Below are 13,140 nucleotides of genomic sequence, written 5' to 3' on the forward strand. Positions count from 1 at the left end.
CACGGTCGCTGAGCTCGACGGGCTGCTAGTGCCGAATGGGACATGATGGGGGCCAGGGCGACGCATGCGCTTCCCTGCCGTCCTACGCGGCATATCCGATTGCCGCAGTGCTGATCGGGAAGGACGAGTATGCGACACCATTTGGGCTCTGTGTTTATGGGAGGCAGTATGGCGAGGCGAAGCTGGTTAGAGTGCCTTCTGCGATGGAGAACCTGTTTCAGTGGAACGAGGAGGCCCAGTGGTCTGATTATGCTACAGCTGAGGGGCCGTGGGATGATTCCTGGCCTGGTTATACGTGCTCGGAGGTCAGTTTGGATGACTATGGCTGTGAGACTGACGACGTCCTTGGCAGAATGAATGAATCGCCGTCGTAAACCCGGCCACATGGCTTTTAGAAGACATTAGTGGCATTGAATTGTTCAAGATATAACTGAATTAATGTATCAAGAATCTAAACAAGTCGTGATAAAGACTCAGTCGTCATGCACAGCGTGAAACCGCTTCATAGGCCCATACTGCGAGGTCAAAGACCGAAGAGACCCTCCCCAGAAGAACAGCGGAATGGCCAACGAAAGACTGGCCACTTGAATAGCAGTCATTTCCCCAAAGACTGCGGCCGGGCCCTGTCGACGGATCCAGTCCGCCGCGTAGAGCGACAGCAACATGCCAATTGTATTGCGGACGACAAAGATAATCACCAATGCCTCTCCGGTGAGCTATATAACTATGTCAGAGGAGCCTAGAGAACTGTTTGGAATGGAGGGGAAACATACCGGCTTATAGCAATCTAGACAATAGGTAACCGCTACATTAGAAATTGCGGCGACTCCAAACGCTTGCATGGCGTATCCGAATGCGGCTCCTATCCAGTGTGTTTGATTCGCAATGCATAACCCGAAGATCAAAACTCCCCCTGGTCCGATGACACCAGGAATAGTTATAGCTGGCAGACGATATTCAGGCAAGCGTTGGCCGTGGCGCTTCGTATATCTCGTCGAGATGATATCAATGAGTCTGCCTCCTAGGTAGAACGCGAGCACGGATCCGATGAATCCGGATATCGAGAGCAATCCCAGGCTCCCAGCGGGCCAGTTGTACGGTGGAGCTGTAAAGGTCCTCGATGCTGTTAGTTGGACGACGATATTCCTGTTCAATTGATCAGCTCCCTTCTGGAAACTAGAATGGGGGTTAGGCTGTACCATCCGACGGATATGCCAATGGAAAAAGAAGCCCACAAGAGTTGGGGGTATGCGACGTTACAGATAATGTCAAGCAAAGTCCTGATAAATGATGCATCTGGGTTATAACCCAATGTCAGTGACATCCACTGCCAAGTGCTTCGCTTGGCCACTCGAGGTTTATCTTGTCTGTAAGTCGTCTCTCGCACAGTGAAGGCAGCGACGACAAAAACAACACCGACTGCAATGGCAAGAAAATAGCACATCCACCGCCAGTCCCCTTCCTGCACGAGGTATGCATTGATCAAAGGCCCAATAAAAAGTCCACTCGTCAGAGCAAGATGAAAGACCATAAGATAATGCCCCCGATCCTGAGGAGAAACCATATCGGAGACCACCGCAGGAACAGTGGCATCCGCCGCGGCCGCCGCAAAGCCAGACAGGATTCGCGACGCAAGAAGCTCACCATAACTCGATGCCCGACTCGACCAGACATTCATCATGCACAGGAACATCATGGATATCAGATACACCGGTCGTTTTCCAACAACTCGCATGAGGGGCACCCAGAAGATATTGCCCAGACCGAAGAGGAAGACGTTGAAGCAGACGAGCTCGCCGGCTTGGGTTTGCGAAACGCCAAATTCCTGGATTATGGCTTTTGTTGCTACCGTGAAGTTACTGCTGTTGACATTTGCGAGGAAGGTGTAGAAACATATTGTGAGGTATGTTGAGAGTTTTGCTGTGGTGGACCAGTTCTGTTGGGTTAGTATGAGTATTGGCACCCCAAATTCAGACATACCTGAGGGTCGTTGGGATCATGATCCTCGGCTCCCTTATGATCACTCGCAGGAGGGACTGCCTTCTCGTCCGCAAGGGACTCAACATGGCTCGTCGAAGGCTTGAGTTCAACCATGGTGCCCGATATTATTGTCTGGGACAGGAAACTGTGGGAGAATCGGTCTTAAGAGAATCCCCGCTACCCCAGGAAGCAGTGGAGACTAGAGATCGGGGTAGCAAGAGGGAAAGTATTCATTTCTCAGCTGGGATTTCCGGGGTCATCGGCTTATCCGAGGATTTCCTCCAACAAGCATCCGAACGATCTGCGCGGGGAAATGCTTATCTGCGTGCCTCACTCGCCGAGGTGGTTGCCACTGCTTGACTAATAACTGGATATCAAGGGAGTGAACAATGTATTGAGGCGATAAGCTGAACTGGATCCCCGGAATATCCAGATCGGCTATTGGTATAAGTCTTCCGACATGTTAAAGAATGGCCAACCATCAGTGGGCTAAACGAACTATGCGCCCAGAAGCTAGGGACCAGAGCCACCTTATTAAGATGCCACCTTTCTATTTGAGCTCTCGATATGGTCACAGCAATGGAAAATTGCATTGAAACCTTATTTAATATTGGAACTACTCGACTACCCAGCGAAGCTCAACGATCAGATACAAGGCGCCTATTTCCATCCCAACTACTCATTCTCCTCAACGCCAATAACAGTAGTCTTGAACTTCCTCGCCGGAACCTTCCGATTAAAGAGGATATCCGCCTCACGGTAAGAGCGATGCTTAAGCTCCGGCAGGAAGAAGTACGCCGTAACCCAGCAGAATAGCGCCGTACAACCCCAGACATAGCCACACTTCCCCGCAAGATTCCACCCGGTCGTGTTGAGCATGCGACTAGAGAGGTAAATCATCGGGATCTCCGTGACGTAGTACGCGGAGCGTCCTACGGCCGTGCTCAACGCGCGCAGACGCACGGATGATGTCTCTGAGATGATTGTGTACGAGATCGGACCCTGGGCTCCTGCGTAGACGAATGAGATGATAACCCCGAGACACGCCTGGGCGTAGTTGGTTTTGTTTGTCTGGGGGACTGAGGCGATTATTCCTAGAATGAATAGGAACGTGACGTTGGTGCCTGTGCCCCAGAGGAAGACAGTACGGCGGCGAAACCAGGAAGTCAGGAACCAGGAACCGATATTGGCGACGAATTGGAGACATGTCGTTATGAGGTTCAGCTGGAAGGCTTTGTTGGATGCAATGCCGGCCTCTACTCAGGTGTCAGTCATCTATACACATCATTCGAATGAGGGGGACACTCACGCTCGAAGAAGTAAGTCGCTTGGTTGGCAATTAGATTACCCGCAAAATTCTGGGATGCATAGATCAAGCAGGTAATAATTGTTCGCCTCCGATCCGTACCCTTCAACAAGTCGAGAAGGGTCGGGCTACCGCCCATCTGCTCCTCGATCTTGACCGTACGGTCAATCATGGCTAGCGTCTGCTGAGCATGGTCTTCTGATTTCGCACCGAGTCGCTTGATAGACTTGAGTGCCTCGTCCCTGCGACCGCGGCGGATGAGCCACCAGGGGGACTCAGGGGCGAGGAAGATGAGCACCATGAGGGGTGTCTGGAAGGTTAGTATTCATGCATCCGCGAAAGGGTAGGGGCTTAACGACACACAGGAAATATCCACTGCAACGCAAGCGGTACTCGCCACGACCACTCGTTATCCAATCCATTGTAACCGTACGTGGCGCCGGCGACGATGATGGAACCGATGGACCAACTCATCTGCAGCGTCGCTGTGCAGGCAGCTCGAAGAGGGAGAGGGACAATCTCACTGGCGTAGGCGGGGGAGTTTGCGATGAAGAAGCCCCAGGGGACACCTTCTAATGCTTGTCCGACAACGAGGAGGGTGAGTGAGTTCGCCTGGGAAAAGGAAGAGTCAGTGACATTATCGCATAGCAAAGCTGATCAGGGGACTCACAAAGAAAGAAACAAAAATGGTCGCATTCATCAACAGCAAACCCAGGAGAGTCGTCCAGCGGTACCCAAGGCGGTTGGTAATAGGCCCAGCCAGATAAACACCAACAAAAGCACCACATTGACCAGCCTGAAAGAGGGCACTCTGCCACCGAGTCGGAATAGCCCAGCTCCCATCCTCAGTCTGAACACCATAGACCTCCGAGAAGTGCTCAAGCGCAACAAAGTTGGTATTGAGGAACATATCAAAAGACTCCATGACAATGGTGAAGCACATGATGAAGGCCCAGAAACAGGCCCAGGGGTACTGCTTTGCGGCCTCCCACACGCCCATCTGGTGTTCGTAGTTCTCGCCGTCAAAGGCATTGTGCAGGAGCTCGGTGTTGTGCAGGACATCCGACTTTTCTGTCTGGTGGATTTCCACCTTCTCGCTTGGTGATAAACCCTCTTTTGTCGACATATTGGCGGCTATCCACAGTTTGAGGCAAGATGAACGTAGAACAGCCTGGATAGGTACAATAGAGGATAGTCGAGGTTTTAAGTCACTGCCCACGTTGGGCGCGATCTGCTCCCGCCGGACAATTCCCAAATCCACGGCCATATAAGCGAGGTAATATGAGACCAGTGCTCAACTTTAGCAGCCAACACTACCAACAGAACCGTCGCACCTGATAGGGTTGGCGCTCTTTGGGCTGCTCAAGAGTCTGTAATCTCCAGGTTTTGTCTGCGGGGGATCACAAGAAATGCCACATGGTCTTGGGTCAATTCGTGGCTCCATCGTTGGTTGGTGGAAGATCTGAGATTTGACATGGAGTAGGATCTAGCCAGACGCCATGTTACATTGCTAAGCGGCATCAAGCACCCCAAGCCAACCGCTAAGCTCAGTCAAGACAGCTTGACTTGCTTCTTTGCCAGCCATTCGCGGAGCTTGTTCTATACCGTTACGCTGATATAGCTGTCTGGTCACTCCGTCCCCGGATTCAATCTGGGAACATGAGGAATACAGGTATTTTCAGACATTCAGCGTTTTGTCTCATGCTCGATGTCTCCGCCATTTAATTCCGTCTCAGCCCCTTAGTGAAGCGTTGCCGTTCATCGTAGAGTTTGACAACGTCTTCAGTATACAGACAACCCTCTTTTTCAACCTTGATCCTCTCGCGTCTAATCCGATGGCCATCCCATTCGAGGTTGCGCGTTAGAAACCACGAAACGCAGTTGAAAAGGAAAACAACCGCCTGACGCCCCAACGCAAATCGCATACGAGATGCGTTACCCATCTGCTGCAAATTTAGGCCTGAATATCTGTGGCCCGATAACGCCCCTCAGTTGTCCAACACCAGACTGTAGTACCATTGTAAACGCTATACCCGTTGCTCCCTGCAGCGACGAGGTCCGCCAGGCCCAGAAGGGGATTGCCAGACAGGCTGAGAAAATGCTTCCTAGCACATAGGCAGCGTATATAGCGCCTTTGGCTTGACTAGCGAGGAAGATTGCGAATGTAATGACTTCACAAGCGACGATGATTAGAGTCAACAGCGGCCGCGGGATAAAGGCCCGTTTGAGTAGCCAATCAACCACAATAATAGCAATAATACTAGCCGCAGCGGGTGGGACATTCAATAGCTGGTTGCGCGATAGGATTGCGAAGCCCAGGTTCGTAGTGATCAAACCAAGTTAGACCGAAGCCACCGGTGCTCATGCATACTTGTGCCAGCATAAACGACCATATTCGAAGATCTTTGAGTGTCGGGATCACTTCTGTCTAGGAAAGGGTCCCATCTTGAGTCTTTGGTGCGTTCTCGGTGAGGCGTAGTTCGACGAATTCTTGCTCGCGCGCTGTCAACCATTTCTTAGTACGCGGGGACCGAGGGATAGTCTGGGTACATAACCCAGCCGACTAGAAAGACCTTAAGTCAGTTAAGTAAGTGTCTCGCCATAACTAAATTGTGCAGACGCACCACTGCCACGAGCTCAGACCCTGCTTCCCTTCCAAGTAGGAGATCCCATAAACAAGAAGAGGCCCAGAACACCAGTGAGGTTGAATATCCCAAACAGTCACATTATGGGCTTACCCATCTCTTCACTCCGGTACCAAATACAGAGATCTGTCATCATACCCGGGAAGAGGCTCGCTTCAGCGAGGCCAAGGAAGAGTCGCGCCGCGTGCAGTCCTTCTTTGTTATGCACCGCAGCGTGACAAGAAAGGACCATTCCCCAGACAAAGCAGATCCTCACCTGAGAGACGCGGGGCGTCATTCTCTTCAGGAAGAGGTTGCTCGGTAGTTCGAAGATAATGTACGATATCTGCTCTGTTAGCTGGGACATGCCGAAGCATCGTTTGACTTACGTAGTAGATGGATTGGACTCAGTCTTACTGGTCGAAAATCATATTCAGTTGAGTTAAGAAGTTTGTTGGCTCACCCACGGCGAGAACTTTGACGCTGGACGCATTAGACGTCGATCTGCTTTACATTAGCCGGGCAGGGTCATGTCTGGTGAAAGAGTCGTCTCGCCTGCTTCACCAAATATATCACCCCGATAATCACCAAGGTCCGGTAGTCGACCTTCCTAAAGGTGCCGAGAAAAGCAACGCGGTGGTCATCGACTACATCGGTATGAGCGCGAACCTCCACGACATTGTGCCGCTTCAGTCTTTATCTTCAGCAATGTCGCCATCGCCACGCATCTTGCGTCTTGCCCTAGACAAACCGTCCACACGTGGGGGCTCCAACACTTCAAACAAGATGATTTGATGTAGCCGACAAGCCTCCAGGATTCTAGGCCAGTGTCGGCCAGCGACCGATCGATTTGCCTTATTTGCTAGCCCCGGATGTCGTCGGATTCGTCGAGTCTGACCCTGGCAGTAGCCCTCCAGAGCAATACAAACCTCAACGTCCAGATATACGAGCGCGCGACCGAACTGAAAGAGATTGGAGCGCTGGTTGGAGTCGGTCCCAATGCCCTACGCACACTGGAGAAGCTTGGTGTCTTGGATGTTCTTACACACGAAGTGGGATGGCGGAGCCCGAGCGGCGTTCCCATGACATGCAAGTAGGACTCCTTATGCACTTGGCGCTTTTCGACATTCAACTGACTCAGGCAGGCATTGGAGGACAGGCGAGTTGCTGAGCACAGATCAGTCCCACAATGTGACGGACCGTCGCCACTTGTACGCTCGCATGCACTGGGTCAAGGCTGTTCGAGACGAGGACGCCACGGTCACCTTCACCGACGGAACAAGCGTCACGGCGGATTATCCTCGTTGGAACGGACGGCGTAAAATCAGTAAGGGCTTTCTGTGCGCAATATGGGCTGTGCTGACTGGTGTTAAAGACCTGCAAGTGTTTGTTCCAGATCATGAGCTGACTTGGATGGGTGATGTTGTCCTGCGTTCGATGTTCGATTATTTGTTGGTGGAGGACATTCAAGGAATTCCGCAGGACTCTTCACATTTCGTTTGACTCCCTTGTGTGATATATTGTTGCGACTGCTGTCAGAGCAAGTCCGGTTCAACCGGATTCTTCTTTGGGACTCGCATTGGGTTTCGATGGATTCGGGGGTGACTGCTTCATTTGTTGTTGACCACCAGAATGACAAGGAATTTGAGCCTGTATGGAATGCACCGGCGGGTGTCGATACCCTCCGCGAGCAATTCAAGGACTGGGCTCTTGTGGTTCCAAGACTAATTGAACGAATTCCCTGGGTCCGTCAGTACGCCAATGTCGCCGGCGCCGAACTAGAAAATTGGAGCTTCGAAAACGGAGTCACTCTGCTAGGCGACGCCGCAGACACCCACGGCGGTGCATTTGCAGCAGGAGTGGAACTTGCTGTCGACGATGTGTATGCCCTAGCTCGGACTTTTGACCAAGTCCTGCCCTCATCGACCCGTTTTGACTACGGTGACCCCGCCACAGATCCGTGAGATCTTTGGTCTATACGAGTCCACTCGGCGGCCCCATACTGGAAAGGTTTTAGAACTCGTTCACAAGGACCGTGCTAAAGCTGCACTCTGACTGCAAAAGGCGTTCGCTGGGGAACCAGAGTCGGACGAGGATTTCCGGCATCGCATTACGCATTGGGGCGGTCCTGTCTGGCCGGACGAGCATGACGTCGAGGCAGCCTTTCTCGCGGTGCTGAGGAACGGGACGAAGAATATGGGCCAGACTTTGTCCATTGTACAAGAACAGTATCGGCGGTAGGTAAAGTGTCAATGATAGAATGTTAGCTAACGCAAGACGGTATGTCGTGATGGCCTTATCATCCTGGCGTTGAATCACATCACCACTCTTTTCTGGCACTCGGCCACCCTTTCCATCCCGAGATTTGAATGCAGACCAGACTTGTATCGTAGAAGTTATCGATGTGTCAACGATGCCCAAAGGACGCCCGCCCGCCAACGACGGCGCCTTTCTGCGCTTTCGCATGCACTACCTTGCTCTTTTTTACTTGCCTTTATACTAACACCTATCCAGATAACCGTGTTCTATCACTTACAGACAAACGCCGATACCCTTCCCGAACCATATTCCAATGTGACGTCATAGTAGTGCCATACCTTGGCACTACTATGAGGATATCAGGGCTCGATATCACGAACAATGGAATAGGGTTGGTTTACTCCAAGAGGATTTGCGGCCGTAACATACCGAGTCCGATTCATTGTTCATGCCGCTGGGCATTGGACGAAACTGCTACTCCAACCTGACTCGACAACATTCCGGAGATGAACTCTTGGAGGCTGTTCATAACGAATATTCGTCGCTTCTCGCATCAGATGGGCAGCCACTGGCGCGGATATCGTTGATAGGGAGTTCAGAACATGGTTGAATGCTGAAAGGCGGCAGACATTGGGGTAACGCTTTGCGCCATCCATCCGCCATAGAGGCGTTTAGCCGGTTAAATAGAAGTACAGTTACAGTATCGCCCATCGTTGGGATGGCAGCTGGATTTGCCATCTGGTTCGCATCCGCATACAAACCATATGGGGAAATCAGCATCACCACCACGGGGAAGACGCTGGGCCTGATCTGGCTGTTTATTACGTTGTTGGTGGCTAATTTCTATCCTCTTGTTGATGGGGAATTGCAGCAGATCAGGCAGGTAATTGCAGCGGCCAATAAGAGTGTCAAGGGGTCGAAGAAGGAAGACGCTGAGCTGGTTGAGGTGGATGCCAGCCAAGTGAAGCTGAAGTCGGACATAGTATATCGTGGACCAATCAGCTTGCGAGGTGATGCCCTCGTATTATACTTTCACGATCTGGACTGCATAAACCTTAATTGTGCATGACTGTCCCCTCATCGTCACCGTCATTGTTTCTTCCCCAGACCCTCTCTCCCCTCTTTTCTTTCTTCACCTTCCCCATCCCCAAATCGTTTCCACATGGTTGCTCCCAGTGAACTGCCTTCGGCGGACACGCAACGCCAAGTTGCCAACTACAAGCTGCTCGATCGCGATGGAAAAGAGTTGCTCTTCCGCGACATCATCAACGGCCCTGACGCGCCCGACCGCACGCTCGTCATCTTCGTCCGCCATTTCTTCTGTGGGGTCAGTTTAGGACCCTTGTCCCATACCCTTTAACTACTACTAACACCATCCAGAGCTGCCAGGAATACCTCCAACGACTATGCGCTGCCATCCCCCCCGAGAAACTGCCCGCTTCCACCTCGATCGCCGTCGTCGGCTGCGGCGACCCCAGTCTTATCCCCTACTACGCCGCTGAGACCGGCTGTCCCTACCCCATGTACTGCGACCCGACGCGCGGCCTCTACGATGCCCTGGGGATGATCAACACCTGGGACGTCGGTCCGCAGCCTTCGTATATCTCCAAGAGCGTGCCGCGCTTGGCTCTCGAGGGTATATATACGGGTTTGTCGCATCTATGGAGTGGAAAGACATTCAAGGCCGGTCCGGGGAAACAGCAGGGTGGGGAGTTTCTGTTTGAGCGGTCGAAGCCGGAGGAGGGGGGAGAGAAGCGCGTTACCTGGTGTCATCGGATGCAGCGGTCTTGGGGGCATGCTGAGATAGAGGTTATGTCGGATGTTATACATGGGCGTCCTGTGGACCAGGATTCGTTGCGAAAGGCCGATGAGTGAGCAGCTCTTGAAGGTCTTGTCTGCTGGTCCGTTTGCTTGCCGGCACTGGAGTTGTTGTTGCGTCGCTCGCTTTATATAAGGATGTCCTTGCGAAGTGGTCGGATCGGTACCGTCTCGGTTTCGGAAGACTTTCTTCTTTTCCTTACAGCCATCCGCCTTTTCGAGCCTTTTCGACCATCTTCTCTCCTTCTGAATCGTTTTTCATCGCGCTAATCATCAGGCCAGCTTTGTCGCTCTCCCGCATCCTGGGTTTCTTATCGGTGCGGAGTAATCTGAGATGGGTGTTTACAGCCAACGGCACCTCATGCTACTCGCGAAAGCCTGCGAGGTAGCCTTGTTCCTCCAGGGTAACGAAAGGGCGTGACTCGGTACCCATCCATTCCTTCATTCCTCCGAGTTTGACTTCCCCGCATCATTCTTGATTGCTTCCACCATGCCGCCCAGCTCGGTGAACGTCGCGCTCTCGGACTGCTCTCAACCTTCTTGACGTGCACTCTTACCGTGCAATCCAGCCCTCAGCTGCTGCCCGACTGTCCGGAAACGCCGAGTGATCTTACGACTTACAAGTCTCGTGCATCGCGCGCGTCGAGTGCGTGACGTTTGGTGACATGGAGTGGCCCCGTGCTTTCAGTTGTTGCGCGCCTTTGTGTAGTAATTTGGCCATTGTGCTTCCCCTCTGTGGAGCTTTATTGTCCGATTTGATCTCCCACGAATGCATGGCTCCCCAAGCAGAATAGTCTTTTTCGCCATTGTTGCATACTTCCAGCTCCTGGGTGCTCTAGGAAGCCGACGTAGCGGGACCCTTGTTCTCTAAAGTACTGTTCACAGGAGCGGTGCCACAGGCTTATACAAAATTACTGTCCTCAATATCACCCCGAGCAGATGCATATCATGGTACCCAGACGTTCGCGCAATCGCTGGAACCGCATATTCTAAGGCTTCTCGCCGTCTCAGGAGTGCCATTATAGCTTATAGCTCAAGCCAGAGAAATACACCGTATAGCCCGTCCAAACCTCGCCGGCTTCTGATCTGATTGGTCTACACGGTAATATGCACTAGTGATTGTATTATGTCGCCTGCATGGCAGCAGCACAGTCGCACGGCGCATGTGATCCAGCTCTTTGCTAAAGCACTTCCAGCCCTACTCAGGAGAGCTTTCCCGCGGGGGGAGTAAAATCTCTGGTAGGGCTCCGCTTCTACTTGAAGGGTACTGAGCCCTATCTTGTATCCTCCAAGCGTCTTCTGCCGCCATGTTATTAGCAATCCCCAGCTGAGGCTCCGTCATGGCGAGAATGCATACTTGACAGATACTTGACCAACAACTCAATTGGAAGGCTTCCGAGAGGAATATCGACAGCAGATAAAGCAATTTCTTCACATCATCTCCTTCAAGCCGCAGAAATCAGGCCCCTACCCAACAATCAGAGACGCCGTTTTCGATTACTTCGTTTCTCATGACTACTCCCCCGAGTTCGTCGACAAAGCCCAGCCAGCCATCGAGCTGAGTCGCCTCCAGACTACCGCAACCTACGCTTCCGTCCCGACAGAAACTCAACAAGTGCTCGCAACGTACACAACATTTGCAATCCTGATCGACGACACCGTCAACGTCAGTATAGATGATTTATGAGAATTCCTACGCCATCTATACAGTGGCGAACCTCCCAAAAACAAGCTTCTTGGGGATATACTTCGATTTCTCAGCGAGATCATTCCGCAACATTATGGCTCCTTTGCCACCAACGTGATCACAAAGTAATGATCGAGTTTATCAGTTCCTGCATTCTTGAGAACGAGTATCAGGAAAAGCCCATCTATGGGCCAACTGCACCCGACTTCCCATATGACTTTCGGCTGAAGACCGGCATGGCCGAAACATACGCTGTCTTCGCCTTTCCGCAAGCGCTCTTCCTTGAGAGGATATACTTGCCCCTCTACCTCCCAATCCGGGCGTAGTGGTCAACCACCTCGAGCTTCACAAAGAATGACAGACGATCATTCGTTTCCAAAGGGTTCAGCGTCCAGCGTCGCTAATCGTCGAGTACTTCTGTCTAAACCAGCATCGCCAGCGACCAGAGAAGGGGGTTAGTCTGACGCGTTGGACTGGGATCCGTAATGGCATCGAAAAAGAACTCCAGAATGGACACCTCAAAAACAACTCTTCTTGTAATTCTCGCAGACTCCGCATAGAAGGAGATGGAGTCGGGTTTATCCTTGACCGACCAGGGGAGCGTCAGCCCCATTTCCTCGGGCGCATTACCCTCGCCATAACCATGCCAGCAAAAGACGAGAAAGCTCAACCACGCCGCCCAGACCTTGCAAGCCTGTACGCACCTGTCGCGATCCCGAGGGCGAGCCCACGTTTCAAATTCGGAACCTGGTATGTTGGCATCGCGGCGGCTCATCGCTTGGCATATTGGGCCCGGCCATCTTTCCGCTCAACACTCGGAGTCTTTGAATACCTCCTCAATCTTCCTAGTAATACTATAGATGGTGTTGTGTGCGTTGAAATAGGATCCGTCGTAGGATTTCAATTCGCGGTGGAAGCGACGGCGGGCGGCAATGATGGCTTCTTTTGGCTAGGGGTGAAGACGTTGGCCTCGGACAGGTACCACTCCTTAAACTGAGATTCCATCTCTTGTGTTCTGTACTCCGTACTCCGCACCTGAATCCGTCAAGTCATGTAAACAAAAGGACAGGAAAAGTTAAGCGGCCCTCCATCCCCTAACACGTGACCCGAGCCGTTACACGTGGAGGCGGGAGTCACACTTTAATGAGCTTGAAGATACACTTGACATGTGGGCCTCCACTCCTTTCATCTGCCATCCTGGTTTTTTGGCCTTCGTTCCTGCCTCTCAACTTCGTGACACTTCTCAGAGCATACTAATCTCAACCCACCGCGGCTCTGATGACCTTGTTTTCGTCTTGTTTCTCTGATGGAATGCGGAAGAATGGAAGAAGCGACAGTCCAGACCACAATAGCCTCGGCGAATCAGACTTCACGACGGGACGAGGCTGTCTACCCCAACCAATGAGACACAATTGATGACGCGGTGGCGGCCATCAGCAGCGGCTTGTGTGGAGTCTCCCTGTTTT

General features: G+C 52.1%; 5 protein-coding genes across 5 annotated transcripts; 2 read left to right on the forward strand and 3 right to left on the reverse strand.

The window, feature by feature from the left end:
* Positions 1 to 473: 473 nt before the first annotated feature.
* On the reverse strand, positions 474 to 2,094 carry BDV17DRAFT_298666 (major facilitator superfamily domain-containing protein; the record flags this gene model as incomplete). The annotated part of the gene is made up of 4 exons (XM_073763727.1): positions 474 to 716; positions 774 to 1,146; positions 1,200 to 1,936; positions 1,981 to 2,094. The coding sequence occupies 4 exons, from the start codon at positions 2,092 to 2,094 to the stop codon at positions 474 to 476; spliced, it is 1,467 nt and encodes a 488-aa protein (XP_073614941.1).
* A 549-nt stretch (positions 2,095 to 2,643) lies between these two features.
* BDV17DRAFT_298669 (general substrate transporter) lies at positions 2,644 to 4,454 on the reverse strand. Its single transcript, XM_073763728.1, has 4 exons — positions 3,957 to 4,454; positions 3,650 to 3,898; positions 3,290 to 3,596; positions 2,644 to 3,236 (listed from the first exon to the last, which is right to left on the reverse strand). The coding sequence occupies exons 1-4, from the start codon at positions 4,410 to 4,412 to the stop codon at positions 2,656 to 2,658; spliced, it is 1,593 nt and encodes a 530-aa protein (XP_073614942.1). The 5' UTR covers positions 4,413 to 4,454; the 3' UTR covers positions 2,644 to 2,655.
* Positions 4,455 to 6,782: 2,328 nt separating this feature from the next.
* Positions 6,783 to 7,874, forward strand: BDV17DRAFT_291857 (FAD-dependent oxidoreductase; the record flags this gene model as incomplete). The annotated part of the gene is made up of 4 exons (XM_073762222.1): positions 6,783 to 7,003; positions 7,056 to 7,237; positions 7,286 to 7,342; positions 7,450 to 7,874. 4 exons carry the CDS (start codon positions 6,783 to 6,785, stop codon positions 7,872 to 7,874), a joined length of 885 nt encoding a protein of 294 aa, XP_073614943.1.
* A 1,419-nt stretch (positions 7,875 to 9,293) lies between these two features.
* On the forward strand, positions 9,294 to 10,321 carry BDV17DRAFT_101097 (peroxiredoxin-like family protein). Its single transcript, XM_073753687.1, has 2 exons — positions 9,294 to 9,496; positions 9,550 to 10,321. The coding sequence occupies exons 1-2, from the start codon at positions 9,332 to 9,334 to the stop codon at positions 10,042 to 10,044; spliced, it is 660 nt and encodes a 219-aa protein (XP_073614944.1). The 5' UTR covers positions 9,294 to 9,331; the 3' UTR covers positions 10,045 to 10,321.
* A 1,042-nt stretch (positions 10,322 to 11,363) lies between these two features.
* BDV17DRAFT_264839 (uncharacterized protein) lies at positions 11,364 to 12,635 on the reverse strand. Its single transcript, XM_073758087.1, has one exon. The coding sequence runs from the start codon at positions 12,447 to 12,449 to the stop codon at positions 12,096 to 12,098; it is 354 nt and encodes a 117-aa protein (XP_073614945.1). The 5' UTR covers positions 12,450 to 12,635; the 3' UTR covers positions 11,364 to 12,095.
* Positions 12,636 to 13,140: the final 505 nt, after the last annotated feature.

The sequence above is a fragment of the Aspergillus undulatus genome (genome assembly GCF_047715775.1).
Source record: "Aspergillus undulatus strain CBS 261.88 unplaced genomic scaffold BDV17scaffold_28, whole genome shotgun sequence".
In the NCBI taxonomy this organism is placed as follows: domain Eukaryota; kingdom Fungi; phylum Ascomycota; class Eurotiomycetes; order Eurotiales; family Aspergillaceae; genus Aspergillus; species Aspergillus undulatus.